General features: G+C 42.4%; 1 protein-coding gene across 11 annotated transcripts in view; it reads right to left on the minus strand.

The window, feature by feature from the left end:
• Window positions 1-20,493, minus strand: part of NIN (ninein) — a 95,744-nt gene that overhangs the window by 69,690 nt on the left and 5,561 nt on the right. For 6 of the 11 annotated variants that reach the window (XM_042989666.1, XM_042989669.1, XM_042989665.1 and 3 more), the window contains 2 exons: window positions 16,801-17,004; window positions 6,395-6,476 (listed from right to left, as the gene is read on the minus strand). In XM_042989666.1, the coding sequence (XP_042845600.1) occupies window positions 6,395-6,476; window positions 16,801-16,983 (265 nt within the window). In that variant the 5' untranslated portion in view covers window positions 16,984-17,004. Of the gene's footprint in view, window positions 1-6,394; window positions 6,477-16,800; window positions 17,005-17,283; window positions 19,808-20,493 lie in introns of those variants that run through there. The other 5 variants (XM_042989670.1, XM_042989664.1, XM_042989662.1 and 2 more) reach the window with 2 other exon arrangements.

Consider the following 20,493-nt stretch of genomic DNA (forward strand, 5'->3'; position numbering starts at 1 on the left):
TCGCCTACCCAGCTGGACTGTAATGCTTCCCAGGGCACAAGAGCTTCATGGAAAGAGCCTGGGCTTTGATGCAAACAGACTTGGACTCAAACCCTCAGTTGTTAAAAAGACGAGGAGTACTTAATGTCATGAAGGCTTAGTCTACTTATCTGGAGGAAGAGAAAACAGGGGCTAGGTGGGACAAGGTCACTCTTTTGTCAGGTGGCTCCTGCCCTGGATGAAGACACACCCCAGTGGGTCCCCCCACCCAGACATCTGTGAGCCAGCAGTGGCTGGGGGGGCCGGTGGGCAGGACCAGTGCAGCCCCCAAACCCGCAGCAAACTTTTCCGACCTCATTTTTTTTGTATTGGGTAAGATTAGTGGCACAAGCATAATGATGTTATCGAATCCGTCATCTCAGAAAGTGGAACCACCTCCATTTCATTCTTGCTCTAACTTTCTCTTCCTTGTCACCTCCTTCCCCTTTATCAATGGGCTGACTGAGATGAGAGGGACACACCAATTTGCTATACTTCATATCATTTTCATGTCCCTGCTTTGGAAATCTTCTCGGACTCTGGAGTGGAAATAAACTTAAAACATTGGTACAACTCCTTAGTAAACTGTTTTGTTCACGTGAGTATTTTGGTTTTTGCACAACACATGCTTTTTTTAATTAAAGAAAAATTTTTTTAATTTTTATTTCTTTTTGAGAGAGAGAGAAAGAGTGTGCACAAGTGGGGAAGGGGCAGAGAGAGAGGAAGACAGAATCTGAAGCAGGCTCTAGGTTCTGAGCTGTCAGCACAGAGCCCAACACAGGGCTCAAACCCACAAACCGTGAGATTAAGACCTGAGCCGAAGTTGGACACTTAACCGACTGAGCCACCCAGGTGCCCCAACACATGTATTTTTTTAAAGAATGCCTTCTTACCCTTAATAAAAACAAAGCACATGCAAAATCATCATAAATACTCTTCGTAAAATCATCACAAGTGTTCTATAGCACACATGAATTGCTATTTGTTCTGTGATTACAGATACAACACGATTTGTCTAACTATACATTATCAAATATTTATGCTTGATATATATTTTTCCACTACTTTATTTTTTCCCACTACTCTAAATGACTATCCTTATAGACACATCTTTGTGCACATACAGAAATATTTCCACAGCATAAAAATCTGAGAGCTGCATTCATTAGCCAAAGGCATTTTTACAGCTTTTGGTGCCCATTCATTGTTTGATATGATTCCAATAAGATCTTATCATTTTGCATGACCACCAGTGGGCCTGAGTGTTTCCAATTCTCTCTTAACTTATGAAATGACTCCACTCCTTTCTTGATGGTGGTGATGGTAGTGGTTTTATTTTGCTTTTAACTTTTGGAAAAATTTTCTGGTCCTCAGCGTTAGCATCTCACAGACACCAGGGAAACAGGGAACTAAATCCTTAGTTATTTGAGTATTTTGTAACAACCAGAGAAAGGACAACCAAGCACAATGGGTCGGCCACTGGTGCCTATATCTCCTAAAAGCAGGGCCCTCAGCCAGACATCAGTGCAGGGCCCAAGGTCTCTAAAGACAGTTGCAAACACATATCTTTAATCGCTGCAAATTAGGGTCTAGCCCGGGGCCTGGCCAGAAGGCCTGCTTCAGTGCACACTTGCTCAGTGAATGAAAAGTTATCTGTTTATTATATCCATAGCTTCTTCAAAGTGTAAGAAAAATAATGACATTAGGGCAGCTCCTGGAATTAAGAATTTTATTTAAAAAAAAATCACCTGCCCCATAACCACGCATAGTCTTATTTTCTTAACGATTTGGCTTTTCCAGATTCGAGTTTTCCCTTGCCAGTAAACAAAGGGAAGATTTTTACTCTAACCCTATCAGGAAAAGAAAGGGCTTCCTGTATGATGCTAACATCTTCCACTGAACAGAAATCTAATGCACGATGCATCGAACAAGGACAAAATCTCCGGAGAGCAGATCCAGACAGTATGCCGATGCCGTATAGCTTAGAGCCTGTGCCAGCATTTCCATCACAAAAATCCTATAATCCAAAGCCACAGCAAATTGAATAAGTAACTAATAATTAGGTTTTTGCCCCTCTCTTATTCCAGGAAAATAATTTAAAAATTAAATTGTACATGTAGATAGGAAGGGATTATGTCACTGGTGATGTTAATCAGTTAGGAATTTACAAACAATTCCCTATATCCCCAATCCATTTTTCTGTCCTTATCTGAATAGCAGCAGTTTTCACTGTGGTGGTGGTGGTGTACTTAGGGGGAAAAAAAAGCTTTTTCCTAAGAGTCTTAGAATCATAAATTATCAGAGGAAAAAGATGCTACAAATCATCTAATTTGAAAAATCACGCTAATTTTTAAAAAAAAGAAACTGTACCTCAGAGACATTATAAATGGCAGATCTCAAGTCTATGGAAATAATGACTTAATTCCATCTCCCCTCAAATTCTAAGATAGCTTCGTTTTTATTTATATATAACTGCCTTTTATTAGAGGAATATGAAGGTATGAAATCCACTGGGCATTTGCCCTTAGCAAGCAGAACCTTGTAATGTCGATTTATGTTAGGTAAAATCTGACAGAAAAGCAAAGCTAGCCTTTTCCATAAATTTAGATGTCATTTAGATATTCAGAGACAACACGACTCCATCTTGGAGCTGAACGGAGTTTAAGTATTTTCCAGTACAACTTCTTTCCCACATGAGGTGACCAAAGACCCCAAAGGTTGTGACATATAAAGCCAACCAATTAGAAAAGCAGAGCCAGTATTTTATCATTGCTGGCTCAGGGGCCTTTCCGCCATATCAAGCTGGATTTTCTATGGGATAGTCTGGTACAGCATCTGGTATAACTTATAAAATCTTAGGTATTATAAAATTTCCACTCATGACCCATTCTGTTTCAAAGGCTGTGCACTGTGGCCCTATTCTTTCGGTCACCTTCCACAGTTTAAGAGTAATCTTTTCTCTCAAAGTCTAGTTGGTCCATCGATTTCAAAAGACAAAACAAAAATAGCACAGGTCTGGCCCTTATCGTAACAAATGTACAAGTACTGAAAAGCCAAATAATGCTGCAGACACAGGCATTTCTGTCACTAATGATCAGGTGAAACTTGTTTTTTTTTCCTCCCCTTCTTGCTGACTCTGGCCACTTGTCAGAATCTTTTTGGCCATACTGCACTGACTGAGGACTGGGTTTACCCCCAGCTCATCCAACTGGGGGTTAACATGCTTCCTAGATTGGGGGAGTCCCTTGGTGAGCCCCTCAGCATCCTCCTGGGCCACCATCTGTGAGACTTCAGTTAAGCAATGTGCCTCTTTGGGCCTCCAGGTGCTCACGATAAGCTGTCAGTGTTTTCTCCAGCCCTACAATCATACGGTCTATGATTTAGGTGATAGTTATTTTCATAAAGGGGAAGGTGGGGGTGAACTGAGACGGCCTCTTGATACTGCATTTGAGTCCGGAACCTTCTTTCTCTCTCACCAGCCAAGCCAGTCTGCCTGTGGGGGTTGAATCGCATTTTAGAGTGGGTGGGAACACGTTTCAGTGCAAAGAACTGTATGATCCCCGAGAACAACTGGAAAGGCCGGGGAGAGAGAGAGAGACGGGCAAAAGACAGAAAAAGCAGAGATGTCAGGAACAAAGCAGGGAATGTGGGAGGAAGCGCTGACTCACTGCCTCCTCTGAGATAAAATGCCCTTTAAGGCGCTGGCTCAATCCTAGATTTTATCCCACCAGGCCAAACATTAGGGAGGTCCCGTAAATGCTGGATACGTTGCTATCGATAAGTACTCTGCCACTCCATCACACCGATCTGGGACAGCTTTGTAACGAGGGTTTGCTACAGCCTACCCGAAGCATGTGGCACACAGCAAAACCATCGAGATCCCTTCTGGGTGCTGTCCTGCAAGACCCGTCCAAATTATGGTCTTGACCTGCACGGCAGCGGGGCACACACATAACTCTGAAACCAGCGTCTGGAGCTAGCTTCATCAACATTACTTCCCAGCTACTGGCAAACCAGGCCAGCCTTTGTCCGCCTCCTCATCCTATTATTTAGATCCCAGCACCGAACAACTCTAGGCGGTACCCTTCACATCTGGGGTCACCGTAAGTCTGTGCATTTATTATGACAATCTTCTGGCAGGTGACCATGCAGGTTTTGAAGAAAGGGCAGCCAAGAGGTCATGCGGACTAGTGTCAGAGTTGCCCATTCCAAACCGACATAAAAGCACATGACCAGCACCCAGAAGAACCACAAACTTAATGTTTGTGTTACCGAGTTTATGTTACGGAGGCTCTTACTAACTAAAATGTGGAGATGTCACCAAAGCTCTATTCTGGGTCCCAAGATCTTGCGCTATTGTTATCAAGATGACAGACAACCTCATGGGGCGCCTGGGTGGCTCAGTCGGTTGGGCATCCGACTTCGGCGCAGGTCATGATCTCACGGTTTGTGAGTTCAAGCCCCGCGTCGGGCTCTGTGCTGACAGCTTGGAGCCTGGAGCCTGCTTTGGATTCTGTGTTTCCTTCTCTCTCTGCCCCTCCCCAATTTGTGCTCTGTGTCTCTATGTCTCTCAAAAAATAAATAAATGTTAAAAAAAAAAAAAAATGACCAACAACCTCAAATAAATAAAAATACCAATAAAATGTGAGACCTCGTAAGAACAAAAGCCCATGTTCCAGCAGTGGTCATCTACTGAAATTCTATTAGTAGTCTGGAAAATCTCCAGAAGGCAATAATCTCCCCCACAGGCTCACTGTAGGCTTCTAGAGAGCTCTGGCAAGCCGCAGAGTTGACGATAACCTTCCTTGGGGTGGTACTATACGCAGAAAGGGGATGTTCGATCCAGAACCCAAAACACTGCTAAACATAATGGTCACAGATATGACACAAATCTCGAGCATTCCAGAAGGTATGATGGAGAACTAGATCACCAGTGAAGATAAGAAATGAGTTCCCATCTGTGCTTTATCTAAATAGGTCACATTGAATGACTCCTTGTAGTGACAAAATGTTAATGATTTTTCCTCAGTCTCAAAAACTGGACTATATTTCTATGTTATCTTTTTTAAAATCAGGTTTTTAAAAATCTAGGTGTAATTCACATAGAGTAAATTTCCTTTTAGTGCACAATTCTGTGGGTTGGAAAAACTCATAAAATCTGTAACCACCACCATAATCAAGATGTGAGACAATTTCATCACCCCAAAAATCCCCTCATGCTTATTTACAGCAACCCCTACTTCTAGCCTGACAACCAATATTTGATAAAACTGGACTGTACCATAATACAAATATCAGCACTGCTTAGACTTTCCTTTAAATATTTACCATATTTCACCGACCCAGAACAGACAGACTGACAGGCAGGCAGGCAGGCACGCACACACACACACCCTAGATTTGAACACTATGACAGTAGGATATGTCTTACAATCAATGGCATTTTGCTATTTTATTTTATTTTTTTTTTTTTTAATTTTTTTTTTTTTTCAACGTTTTTTAATTTATTTTTGGGACAGAGAGAGACATAGCATGAACGGGGGAGGGGCAGAGAGAGAGGGAGACACAGAATCGGAAACAGGCTCCAGGCTCTGAGCCATCAGCCCAGAGCCTGACGCGGGGCTCGAACTCACGGACCGTGAGATCGTGACCTGGCTGAAGTCGGACGCTCAACCGACTGCGCCACCCAGGCGCCCCAAGCATTTTGCTATTTTAACTGGTAAAAACTTTTTCTTTTCAGATATACATAAAATGATGTCTTATAATCTACAGTGCTTTTTAAAAAACTAAGTGAAGTGAAATAGTAAGTTCTTTATTTTTCAACATTCATTCAATACTTACTATGTGTGAAGCCTTCTACTAGACACTGAAAACAGAAAAATGAAAACGTGGTCCTCAAAACTATCACTTGAGATATATATTATCAATTATAATATATGATAATGTCTGTAGCAAAAGGTTATCCACCTACTAAGTAAAATTATCTCTAAATTAGACACTCTTCTTCTTTCAGGCAAAATTCTCCCCCAATTCAGATCCTTCCACGGACACAGGAAATAAGGATGAAGGTAGAACCATTCGGCTTCACTCTGCCCATTCTAGGAATGAGTTATTGCCACGCCATGTGACATATTGCCTAGGAACAATCCAATTATTTCTTCCATAATACACTGTTGTGGTAGGGAAGCCTCATTTCAGTGTTCAACAGCTGCAAGGCTTTTAGGATAATATCAGAAGACAAGTCACTCAAAATAACTCAATCTGCAAGAGGCAGATGCCCCAAATCTTTCATAGACATGCTTCAAAGTCCCCAAATTCTTCCCTGGGCAATTTTTAAAGGGGAGTGTAGAGAAGAAAAGTTAGTGAGTGCCCTTACCTGATTCTTGAAAGTGTTCTTCATTTGACAGAGTTCTAGACAAGATAAGTATTAATGCTTCTTTAAATTGGTCAAAATGCACCTAAAAATAAACAATTAAAAATGAGTTCAAAAGAGTTTCCACAGCCTTAAGGACGCAAATCCATCTTCAAGGTACCAGAACCGTTTGTTAGCATCCTGACAGCCTTGAAGTGAGTCACAAACAGCTTTTGTTCTCTTTTCTTCATTTCTCTGAAGCACTGAAGGGAAAAGTGGGCTGATCATTTCTGACACCCCCGTGTCGTAAACCCTAACATCAACATCAATATTTATTCAACCCCGAGGGGGAAAGCTAGATAGCAAAACCCTCTTTATACACTCAGAAAAAGATACGTTTTGAACTCAACTCCTTTTATTTTTCTGAACAAGACCACAACAGAAAGATGTTAGGTTAGACATTAGGAAAAACTTCCCAAGTAAATGATCCATTGTAACAATGCCCCAAAGGTGCTTTCATCCCTGAAGACATTCTAGAAGAGGGTGAGCTATCATCTGAGGGTGACTTGAATACAGTCTTGCCTGAGGCAGGTATATAATATTTATCTCCCAAGGCCCCTGTGACTCCATAAACAAATAGAAATCAATAGCAAACACAAAGAATAAAAGAACCTTGGGAAGCTTTGTCTTGAATTCTTAAAAATACAATTACCTTGATAGAAGGATGAAAGAACATGAGTTTTATTTAAGTAAATATTCAGTTAGAATTGGGGAAATACTTTGGTTAAAGGGGTAAAACAGTTTTCTTGATGGCCAAGTGTATTCTTCCATAATTTAAATTTATGTGACCTCACCGTGGGGTAGAAGGGAAAGATGGTATTCCTTCTCACGGTAATTCTAGTTCGATGATGTGGCACCTATTAACACAGAAGCCTATACATAAATTCAAAGTTGGTAAATTTGTAATTTGTGCCGCTAAGGGTCTCTTTGGACACCGTTACAAAACGTTGTCTAGAAGTTTAAATATGAGTGACAGATAAAAACCACTTGGCGAATTATACTGGGAAAAGTAGCAAACCTCATTAGTTATCTAAACAATGGAGGAAAAAAATCCTATGTCTTATCTATGCAATTTACCATACTGTCCCACAGTAGGTGTGATTTTTCTACCACAACCATTTTGATCACTCCAAATTACTTTCCAAAATCATCTCCCTTTAGATGGTATAGACTAAAAATCAGTATACCCTATGGAGCCAGAGCAGAAATCCGCCAAGGGAGGCAGGACATCTGCTAGAGAGCCAGGGCTGTGCAATCAATGAAAAGGTGAAGACACTGCAGAAATGTAAGCGATACTAATTAGGGTTCACAGCAGACAAATCACTGCAGAGCCTGCAGGAGGAGAAAGGGCCAGGTCCTGCTGCTGTCCCAAAGTCAGAGTACGGGCTTCAGGCACTGTGGCATCCTGGGTCCCGTTCCCAGGGGCAAGGCCATCTTCCCAAGCAGCCAGTTCAAAACCACACAGACCCAAGGGCTCTCCTGCCCATGGACATTGGCCAGGCATTTACTACTTCCTACTGGAACCATTCCTTCCTCACAGTGGGGCGGGGGGCAGGAGGAGGGTTAGGGGTACAGGCTCTGTGCTGGAGCCAGCTGGGTCCAGGTTCTGACCCTGCCTCAGCCACTTACTGCCTGCTGTGAGCTGGCTAAATTACTATACCTCTCTGAGCTTTAGTTTGTTCATGTAGAAAAATGGGGATCTCTAACAACTAAAGTTTAAGACTCATTCAGCAAATATTTATTGAGCAGCTGCTATGGGCCAGGCAATGTCCTAAGCCCTGCTGACAGAGCAGTGAACAAGAGTGACAGAGATCTTGCTGCCTGGAGTGCATGTTCTCAGGAAATGTCACAGGGGGTCCAGGCAGCCATTGTGTGAAAAGCATTGCATGCCTTTTATGTTATTTATAGTAACACCTCCCTCACAGAGGCATTAGGAAATCAAAATGAGAGTTACATAAGGGGTCTAGAACTTCCAGGGTAACTTATCAACTGCTAGGTAAGTGGTAGTTAATACTCTAATAGCTATATGGGGTGACTGTTTCCCCTGCTTTACAGAGAAATGGCTACATTTTCAAGCAAAGCAACTGGCCCTGAAAGTGACCGTGACAGCCAAGTGGCAGTGGCGGAGGTGACAGCAGGGATCTTGCCTCCCCGCCAGGATCTGGGCAGTTGCCCAACATCAGAGAAGCCGATCCAATTTGCTGTGCTTAGGGACCTCAGCTTGGGGTTTCTCCTCTCTTAGGACAGTGATGGGAATGACTTGAATGAAACCTTGGCCTCTCCTTGACACAGTTATGAGTTGAACAGAAAAGGGAAGTGCTTGCCTTGAGAACTTCAAGTCCTATCTACTTCACCTCTGGGTCTCTGCTGGGTCTGGGCTTTGAGAGAGGTTATTGGATCTTGTCCCTACATAGTTCAATTCAGGGAGTATTGGCCATGAAGGTCACCATGAGTCTATGTACCTCAATTTCTCACCCTGAGAAGTGACCAAGATACCTACAATCTGGACGTTGATTCTCATCAACTTCCAAGACTTTGTTACACCATATTTAAGGGACAGTTAGCCTCATACAAACAAACCGACCTTTGAGACAGTAAAACCTCATTTATACGGAGATGGCTGATCAGACAATCAAGCGGCAGACAACTGGAAAACAAAGAAGCGATGTCCAAAGCTGAGGAAGGCATGGAAAAGCCCACACACTCTGCTCACAGAAAATGCCACAGAACCAGCTCCGGAGCTATTTATTCTCACTCAACCTGATTTATTATAAGCTTATTTACCTGCTTCCCAGACCACTATAGATTAGAAGCAGCAAATAAGACACAGGAGCGCTCTGAGGTAAAGTACTAAGAGAAGTAACTACTGACACCTTGGGATTGAGTAAAGACGTTAACTATCTTTCCTCAGACAAAAATACAGTTTTTAAACTTAAAAAACCTTGTCTTAAAAACTCTACCAACTGTTAGAGAAGACATGCACTAAAAAACCTAATAGGCTGGGGTTATTTATTTAGTGTTGAGACAAATATCTATGTGCCACAAAACAAAGGCTGAGAGTATTGCTCTTATAATGTAGACAAATAACTGATAGACCAAGAAGATTTTAAATGATCAAGAATAATCTTATGCTGGGGCACCTGGGTGGCTCAGTCGGCTGGGCATCCGACTTCGGCTCAGGTCATGATCTCGCAGTTTGTGGTTTCAAGCCCCACGCTGGGCTCTGTGCTGACAGCTCGGAGCCTGGAGCCTGGAGCCTGCTTTGGATTCTGTGCCTCCCTCTCTCTCTGCCCTTCCCCTGCTCATGCTCTGTCTCTCTCTCTCTCAAAAATAAATAAACTTAAAAAAAAAAAAAAGAATAATCTTATGCTGTTTAATATCCTCTTTGACAGGGCAAAACTTTAACAAAATGTTTGCAATCCCCAAAGGTTATGTAAGACTGCTACTAAATGGGGTAAGAGATGCTGTTATCAGAAAATTGCATTAATGTGGATCCTGGATAACACTAGATGAGTGGGTGTATTATTGCAGGTTCCTTCTTTCCTGGGCATTTGGTCATTTGGATCTCACAATATCCACATGAGCCAGGTAAGGCAGGCATCTCCCCTTGGAATTGAGGAGGCAGAGCACAAAAAAGGCATGGGCCTTGCTGGTGGCCTCACGTCTTAAAGTTTTGGGGTTGCCTGGTGAACTCAGGACTTCTGACTGGACTCATCAAAGCCTGGCAGCCCTCCTGCCCTAGACCTGCTTCACTCTCTGACCTCTCAGGGAAATCCCTAAACTGCCCCACATCAAATCCCCAACTTTACACAAAGCCAGTGTAAAACAGTACACTGGGGCTCCAGGGGGTGAAAGGTCAGGAGGAGAATCTTGAGTGTGGGAGGGGAGAAGAGGAAAGAAGAGAGGAAAGTTGGTTAGCACTTACAAGATAGAAGCTGGTGAGTGCTGTGAGAGACACAAAGACAAGCTGGAGAGACCATTTTTATGACATTTGGCTTCTCTGAGATATTCACAGGCAGAGCTTAACAGTTTCCAAAACAGACCTACTGAATCAGCCATTTTTTTTTTTTTTAAAGAAAAAGGGGCTATAAAAGACTAAACTTGATTAACTCAGAGGTTCTTCATAATCTAACAGTGTCTATCTGATGGACCTCTTCCACACACACACACACACACCCAGAAATCCAAAAACAAAAACGTGGCAAGCTGATCAAAACAACTGGAGCAGCCTTAAGTCTTAAACCGATCTTATTTTCCCTCCTGCCAGAGCATAGAGACACTGGACCCTCCACTTTAAATAACAGTAAATTCCACATCTTCCAAGAAGACAGTTCTCTAATAGAGGCAGGTGACTGCTATTTTCTGACAATGCTCATGAATACTGATGTGGTGGAAAAGCCCCTTAGGGCACATCCCAGAACCAAAACGTTAATAAATGCCCTCTATTGTAAAGAAATGTGCATCAGCAGGCTCACTAAGTTCAGTAACTGGAATTTGTAAGTACCATTTTTCTCCTCCAAGGGAGCTTTACTATTGCATTACGTTAAAAGTTAGAAATCGTCACAAATATACAATGCAATTAAACCTCACACAGTAACAAGCCTCCAAGCCATGCTTCCCCTGGTTGGCACCCCCTCATTTGAATAATAATTGCTGCCATTCATTTTACAAGCATTCCTATATCTTGTATGCCTCAAAGGACAGTTTGCAGCAATGGGAAAATTACATGACAGACTAAAAACACACATGACATTTACACTAAACTAATGGGAAGACTAGTCAAATCTGATTTTTTTTGTCATGTGTCACCAGCACATAATAGAAATTCACCTCATCATTTTTCCTCTCCAAATTTCATACGAATGCTTTTTTAGAAACATAATTTGCCTTTCCGACAAAAATAAAGTAAGTATCACATAAGAAAAAAACGTTACTTCAAACCGCACACACAAAAAAACGGCAACAGGAAGTAGAATAAGGAACCTAACGTTGCATAAAATCATCTTACACAATCATGGAGATCAAATACATACAGTTTCCACATGTATGCAGTACAAACAGATCCAGGATGAGAAACTCAAGCCAAGTGTTGAACCAAGTGATCTTATTAAACGAGACAAAGGCCCGTGTAACTATCATCACACAGAGGAGGTTCGTATCTAGCAATACACAGGGAAACTGATGAAAGAACACTCAAAACATTAAATGCTAGCTGAATCGGGTAGAGAAATATGGACTCTTCAGAAGGACACAGTGCAGGAAAATGATGTTTACAGCACTATGCAAAAGAGAAATGATACAAAGAGATGTTGTTTCATTAAGAAAGAAATAGTTGTGAAATGTTTTATTCTAGTAAAGCATTCAGATGATTTTGGTCATTTACTATAGATAATGTGGACAGGGGCAATGTGGAGAGGGCAAGCCCATTGCCCATCGTAAAAGGCAAGTCCACGGGACACCTGGGTGGCTTAGTTGGGTAAGCGTCCAACTCTTGATATTGGCTCAGGTCATCATCTTGCAGTTTGTGGGTTTGAGCCCCACATCCGGGGCTTGGGATTCTGTCTTTCTCTCTGCACCTTCCCCACTCACTCTCTCTCTCTCTCTCTCTCTCTCAAATAAACTTAAATTTTTTTTTAATAAAAAAAAAAAAAGACAAGTCCAAACCTAAAGCAACTGTATGAAGTCATACTCCAAGACTGACCCAAGGGGCCCCACCTACAGATGGAGATGGATGCAACCACTGCCACACAAAAGAAGTTTCTAGCAAATCCATTCTCCACTCCTAGCCATATAGGGCTAGAAAGGGGCAAGAATCAGTACTTGAATCCAGGTCTGACTTCAAAGACTATGCTCTAATATTATACTGTCTTGATGTGGTAGTAGTGGTGATGAGAGGGGCGTGGAGAATGAGATTCATTCTTGCATATCTGGAATCCAAGGAGGCTGTGAAAACGTGTGTTCAAATTCAGGGATGGGGAAATCTGGGTTCCTATCCTGCTGCTGCTTCCACTGAGTTGCCTGACCTTGGATGGGTCAATGTACTTTTCCAAGTTCTCTAAGGTTTCTTTGTCATACAGGTCAACACCGAAGTCTAAAATCTGTGATGGACACAAAAGAACGGTAAGTCCCCTCTGTCCAGAAAAGACGTTACTCATAAGAGTATCAGTGGAATACTGCAGAAATCGGATCAGCCTTCTGGACCATACTTTCTCCAGAGAAAGACAGTCATTACTGAAATAAAGCAGGTAGAAGAGAACAGTCTTTCAGCACTTTTTCCCCACCTCTCGTTGGGAGCCAAAGATCTTCCCATCAGACTAAATACCTCTGAGAGGCTGAAGGTTCACAGCACGTAAAACCAAAGTTAATTTTGCAATAAGTCTGACAACCAAGTATTAATACAGAAGTAAATCTTGCAGCCTCTTAATCAGATTCTCTTCTTGTCCAAAAATGGGAACCACAGACCCTTAGGAGTTCAAGTCAACCTTAACAGAGATGGTTGTAAAAGAAGGGAGTGATGGTCTACACAGGGTCATAAGACAAAATGGGAATCAGAAAATATCCCTCACCATTTCAGGTTAAACTATGGTGGCTAAACAGTAAGATACAGCAAAAGTCCAGACATTTAATAAGAGACGCAATGAGAAATGTTTCCACCATTTCCTCCAATGCATTCAAAAAGCCTCAGATCAATATGAAACAGGAGGATGAACACCAGGTAGTTATAAATAGACACTATTTGATGATCAAGTGTAATTTTGCACACAGAGAACAAGTCCAAATAATCACTGCCAGAAAGTACTTCTGTATTTCTGATTTACTTTTCAAATGGTTAAAATATGTATAAGAGAAGGAAATTTTAAAAAGCTTTTAATGAACTGGAAACAAACAAGTCTACCATATGAAATTAATCATGATATTTATAAAAGACTCCCCCAAGCACTTTAAAATGAAAGATGGGAAATCTGAGTTTAATTATATATTTGTAAAGCTATTAGATCTTAAAACTAAAAATTTCAAAGCACCTTTGATGAACAAAGTCCACACACCTATGGGACTCTTTGGAAGCCACTGGTAAGTTCTGCTACCAGGTGGCCTGTTTTGATTCTAAAGAGTGCCAAAGACATAGAACACTTCAGCATCCAGGTTAATATTAGCAAGTATAGAAGGAAACGCCTCAGAACCTCAGGGGGCTATTTTGTCTCAAAGTTGTTATATTCCGTAAGTAAAGGAAAATGCATTTTTAAAACTATATAAATAACACCTTCAATAAAACCAAGGTAAAGTATACTTCTGTCCTGATTACTAATAAAGGAGAAAGGCATATGAGAACATTTCATTTCTAAGAAACAAAAAGACCAGGAAGCACCTGTGACCAATATCAATTGCTAGGATGAAAACTTGGTTCAATTTAAGAGCTAATGCTGCTCTGTTTTCTTCTATGTTTGTAGTATGTATTTGCTCCCAGGACTATTCACCTGCCAGGCACATTACCCGACCAGACTGTAAGTTCTTCAGTGTCTTCAGGAGTCCCTTGTCTTGGGCTCCTACCCACCTGACAGGTGCTTCACTGATGACAAAGCTATGGATGGAGCTCTTCTGATTATGTAGCAGGAAACACCTTACCAGCAGTGTCCTGCCTTCTTTCAAATCAGTGATCCACAATCCTCAGGCATTGCAAACACTTACATAGTAAGCACTATGCTCAGGGGAATATGGCTTCAAGTTATAAAGCAAGATCAGATAGATGAATTGAAAGGGTTGAATGGCCTAGTAGCAAAATGGCGTGAAAATGGCAAGTCAATTTCAGTTACTTTCCTTAACCACTGTCAAAAGAAACATTAGGCTTAAAAAAGAAAAGCCAAGAATTCATTACAGATGGATTTTAAAATAAAAATAAACAGAAAATATTCATATTGAGGAAAACAATGCATTTTAGCTTATTCCTTTTTCAAGAAAAAAAATGACCAATTCAGCCCAATTCCAATAAAGGTAAACTTGGAAGTTTTGTTTCATTTAAAAATTACACTCATTAACATTTAAAGATACATTTGAACCCTAGGCATGCAGGAAACTGTTGGATACTACTGTATCCAAAAACCAATTTAATGGAAAACCTTAGTCTATGATAAACATAAATAAGTTGCACAGACTAGCAGAATGCCTAACATATAGGACACACACAATATATATTTGTTGAATTAATGACTATATTTAGATTTGTCATGCTACTATTTCTTTCTCCTTGTTAAACCAAATTCCTAAGCCTTATACATTTTTCTACAATTACCATCTAAAGAGAAGAAAGATGATTGGCATTGAAAACAACTTACAATTTTACAACTTACAATCCGTACTCAACGTCTCAAGAAGGTGTTAGCGCTTAGAATTCTTCAGCAAATTCTAAGGAATTTTTTCCTTATAACTATAGACTATATAGAATATCTCAACAGCATATGGCCAAGTTTATGTGATCATCTGAGGAGAATAATTCAGTTTCATAAAAAATGCAAATCGAACGGTAGTGCATTAATTCATGCCAACCCTGCTCTCAAGACAGTCACCAGAGACCTCCCACGTGAAATCAATATGCATACATCTATTTAACTTTTATCACTGGCTCACTAAGTAAATATCAGGCTACAGACCACTTAGGTATTCATTATTCACAGGCAAATAGCAAACGTAAAAAGCAGGCTGATAGTGTCAAGTTGTTAACAAATCAATCGATAACTGCTCCCCTGTTCTAGTTTGCTGAACGAGGGCAAAGATGTACAACATCTGGAGCAAACTGTGTAAGTGCTAAGGTACAATCTGTGCACAGCAGAGGGATCTGTATTTATGCTGATGCGGAGACAACCTCTCCAGGAACCCTTAGGTTGTATCTGTTCTTCTCAGGCTTTAATAAGCACTGAAACAGATCCACTCTCGGTGCTATTCCTTATACAACAAAAGGGCTGAGATCCCCAAGGACCACAGTAGTGGGAAACGCTACTCCCTTAGCTCTCCAAGGTGCCCGAGATGGAGACAGAATGAAAACACATTTGAGCGCGTTACATGAATGAGGAACAAATGATTTCATCCTCAAACTTCCCAATTCTATGACTTTTGCAGCAAGATTTTTAGCATTTTTTAGGGACCACATGTTTTCACAGGCAGCTAATCCCTCCCCCAAGAGTGGCCAAGAATGGGTTTCACTTTCGTAAAACAAACAACAACCTCACATTTTTTTTCTTTAAGTGTGAACCCTGATAAACATGATGTTCATAGTGCCAAGCCCCTGGGAATAGCATCCTTTGTACATTAATTTCAGGGTGATCACTACTCCCATCTGTCTCCTGTCACAGACAGTCAATACATCCTACTGTATCTGAGGTCACTTATCCAACTTGTCATCTAAGAGACAGCGAAAATGAAATGAAGAAAAAGAAATTCAGTCACCGGAATAAAGTTGAGCTTCATGACTCCTTCCTCAATTTACACATGATAAAAACCACTGTCTACAAAGCATCATCAATGACAACAGAGCTCAAAAAGCAATGCCCATTTCTTCCTCTCATCCATTCCAAAAATCAGCAGCAAGACTCAACTCAAAGCCATACAAATGATGCTCTTAATTATAATTACAAAAATTGAAGGCAATATGAGGTCAAGACAGATCAAACACCCTTTCCACTAACAGCAGGAGGTATATAAAAAAAAAAAAAAGGCCCCTTCTCACTTCCTACTCATTTCTGTCACTTGATCTGTGGGGACAACATGACTATTTGTTGTCAAATGCAGAAGTTAACATCGGCACACATGCATATCCCTGCTGGAAGCAAGTCCTGCTGGGTTTTAAATGAACCTGCACTGTATTTACTTATCCTCCTGTCTTATTTCCTAGGTGAAAGGTTTAATTAATACTTCACCCCAGAAACACAAGAAATAGCTTTATTGGGAGTAAAAGTCATAACAGCAATCTATTCATCCTGTGAGCGGCAATTTTCTTGCTACGTTTTCTTTCTCTTCGAGGGAAATCTCAGTCCCCTCCCTCTGCCCTAACGATGAATATAGAGTCCCCAAAATGATCCACAACGAACAAGAGTTGGAAAACATGCTCTTATTGCTTCTTTTTCCTCTCTCTTCATCTGGGAAGCTCAGGGCACACCTTTATTCCAGAGCACAAATTCAAGCGGGCCCTTGCCACCCGAGCAAACCACACTGCTGGGTCCCACCCATTACATTTTTTCTGTTTATCAGGTTAACAGCTAGGGGCACACACAGCCAGGATGTTAGAAGCAAGTTGCAACATGCGTGCTCTGCACCCCACCCCCACCCCGGACAGAAGCTGCACCCACTTCCCGCTGTCTGCCTTCTCCCCCAGACCTTACCCTGCCCAAGAGGTTGTCCTGAAGCAGCGTCTCCTGGAGCACTGGGGCCACCTCCTCCAAGCTCAACATGTGGCAAAGGTCGGTGAGTTCCTCCTGTCCCAGGGACCCGGTGCCTGTCGTGTCAAAACTGTCAAACAGCTCCTTGAGTCGGGCCTCATGCTGGTCCTGCTCCACCTCATCCATCCCATAGCCCACGGCGCTCACCTGTGTGCGACAGAGACAAGGGCGGGTGGTGGCAGCCCGGGAGTCCTACCCCTGCCCTCGCCAGCCCCTTGGGAAGGTTCTGTACGTCCTTGGTCCCTGATGCTGGTCCATGAGGACCTCGGTGGAGGCAGGCAGGAGAGGCGATGCTGCACCCTCACCCCTCACCCCACCCCCAGCAAGACCTCAGGTCTCTCCAGGAGCCAGCCCTGGCCGGCCAGGCACCCACACAGGCACTCACACCAGGGCCACAGCTACACAGGTCACTCAGGGTAACGTTACCAGAATGAGGGAGTCTCCTCTCCTGCCTGGTCCTTGGGCAGGCGGCCAGTCTCAAACTCAAGACTGAAAGCGCTTCTCTATCAGCTCACGAGCCCCTGGACGTACAGAAGGTGAAAGGCCACTTCTGACACTCCGTCCTTTCAAACTAACTGTTAGCACCAATATAGGCTGCAGGGCCCGAGCTGTGAGGCAAGTCGGCGAGCTCCAGACCACCTGCCCAGATGTCGCAAGCCACCGCTGTGGCCACGCTATCTAGTTCCACTTGGCTCAGCCTAGATGCCCCCCCATCACAGTTAGCATGGAGGCTTGCAGCAAGAGGCACTGGATGAATATGTCCGATACAACACAAAACCACCTCCCTGTTTACATGAGACACAATGCCTTTTACACAAGTTCCCCCAAAAGCAGTGCAATTAACTTCACTGGTGCAATTACGTGAGGTGTGACAGGAAGGGTATTCCCTGAAGCTGGCTTTAGTCCCTGGGGGTTTTAGGCAATGCCTAATTGCCTAGAGAAAGGGGAAAACACTATTCCAACCTTTCAGACTATGAGCTTCAGAGGAGCCACAGACCATATGAATCATACAGAGTCTCAGGGAACCTCCATTATCCAGACCACCTCATGTCTGTCTGTCTTCCTTCTTTTCAACCCCCAACCCCAGGCTTCCCATTTCCCCACCTTCCATGGGATCAATAAAAACACAGGCTCATGATTAACTCAGAATCACTTCTGCTAAAAACAGACATCATAAAGTTCTAGGTACCTCATATTTTAAGAGTGAAATCTGGGGGTTTCTTTGGTTGTGCAAGAATTCATTTTTAATGTGTTGGGTCTTCCGATGAGAGCCTGAAATGCGCATGTCTGAAGCTACCTTCACCATGACGCAACGGAAGCCAAACACAACCTAGACCCCTGAGACAATGACCTCAGCCATCTAAACCAGGCTCTCAGCACCAGCCCCTTGACTATAAAAAGCAGCACTTTCAAAAAATATATTTATCTTGCCCATATATTTTTTTTTACTGTGATAAAAAATACATAACGTGAAATCTAACCTAACAAAAATTTATTAACAAAATTTTAAGCGCGCACAACCGTTTTCTTCGCTAAACGTGCACTGTTGTACAGCGGATCTCTAGAATGTTTTCATCTTGCGTGACTTTGTACCCACTGTAGAACAACTTCCCATTGCCCCCTGCCCCAGCCCCCGGCAAGCATCATCCCAGTTTTCAAAGCAGCACCTTTAACAAAAGCCCTGAGTAAGAAAACTCTCTAACTCAAGAGCGATGTGCATATAGCAGATGGACAACACGGGCGACACACAAGTTCAGGTGTTGAACGTGGCCAGAACTGTAAATGAGAGAGGCTTCCATAACACATCAGTGCTGCTCTAGGCTGTGCTGTTTTCTTCCCACAGGCAGCCGTCCAAAACATTACAAGCTAAAATGCAACCATGACCACCTGGAGTTTCAGCACAATGAGGTAGACTCAAGGTGTTTTCAAACAGCTCGGCCATTACTCAAGGCCACTACTCAATTCGTACTGGGGCCGCTCATTAAGGCAAAGCAGCACCATTTAGGTCCAGGCTCCTGGTCTCGGGGTCTTCTTTTAATTCTCAGCTTTTCTATTACTAAGGTGCTGTCGGTTCTGGCTGCCTTCCCAGGATTGGTCTGTTGGGTTAACTAATCACCATGCAAATGTTTTCAAAATAAGTTGAGAGTGCGATATAAACATCAGAGCATCAGAAAAGAAACACCAAGGTGTTAAGCGAAGCCACAAAAGTTAGGGATTTAGACAAGACCAATGCCTGGCTAATGAGACTCCGTTAGAGTCTGTCAGTTTGTTGTCGCCTAGGATCTGAGACTCCCCAGGGGCCCTGGGATTTTCAAGGTTGCAGTGACTCTCAGACTCACTCTGAATTTTACAGTCCCCTGGGCTATACATAATCTGACCAACTTCATAAAAGGCAGACAATTCCACTTTTACTTGATTTTGCATATTAAAAAAAACCCTCAAAAGTGAAAGAATTCAAAAATTTCCCCTTTTTATTTTTAAGGCATGGGGATTGGTTCACTGAGACCAATGAAAGGGGACCATAAAACTCATAATGTACTGAGAAGTCCTGATCTCATCCATGGCTTTGGATTCAATAAGCTATCATGCCCTGCTCTTTGGGAGGTCATTGGATTTTTCACTAAATCAAATCTCTTTCATTTCACAGCAGCTTTCCTTATTTATCTCTTTTTTTTCATCTCCCTCCTTCCCAAGACGCTATGCTTTGGAGAACATTCTTTTGACTGGAGGGGGAAAACAGCCTCAACCCTGTGGAACAAATGAGCATACGGAAACATCCAGAAGATGTTACATATGGTGACAAGTTGTCAGTCCTCGTTTGGCACAGAATGCATTTTTTTTTTCTGGTTGATATTATTCCTCAAATGTTCGTGAGTAATTTCATGTGCAAGAATTTTTTTTTCTCCCTGCTTGGCAGAAATTTCCGTAAGGACAAGGTCCACAACTTATTTCTTTTATATCCTCCCCCAAATGCATAGCACAGTCTGTTCCTCACACCAGACACTGACTCAGTGTAGGGAGATTCCATGAGTGGAACCTTACCCTGAATGAGTGATGAAATGAGCCTATGAAGATTCTGAAATGCCCATTTCTTCCACAAGCACACCTCTCCTTCCCCCATCTGACCCCTTTTGTCAAAGGCATTTTCCGTCTTAGATATCACTAAGCAGAAGCAGAAAGCCAGAACCCACTGCCAACCTGTAGCATCTAGAACTGTCCGGAGTTTGATTAAGGAGTTAGTAATTAAACCAATGAATTCATAAACTTCGGCTGTAATTTATTTATTTATTTATTTATTTTTTGAGAGGGGCGGTTATAGGATGTGACTTCGGAAGAGAATCTGTACTAAACCACTGTCCCAAGTCCCCTTGTTTATAGAATGGGAATAATAATACCCATCTGGAAGGGCTGTCCTGAGGGTTGAAGATGGCAAGCAAGTGAGAGGATGACCCCAGAGAAAGTTGATACAAGAGGGGAATTGAGAAAACCACCAAGAAGATACTTGTGACTGACAAAGGCGGGGTGAACTGAAGTCAACCAGCCCTAGATCTGCTTTCAGAGAAGCAAAGCGGGAGCTGCGGAATGCCATTGGGAGAGCAAGAAAGCACAAGCCAGGTGTTATGTATACAAACACTG

This window comes from Panthera tigris, chromosome B3 (genome assembly GCF_018350195.1).
Source record: "Panthera tigris isolate Pti1 chromosome B3, P.tigris_Pti1_mat1.1, whole genome shotgun sequence".
NCBI classification, from domain to species: Eukaryota; Metazoa; Chordata; class Mammalia; order Carnivora; family Felidae; genus Panthera; species Panthera tigris.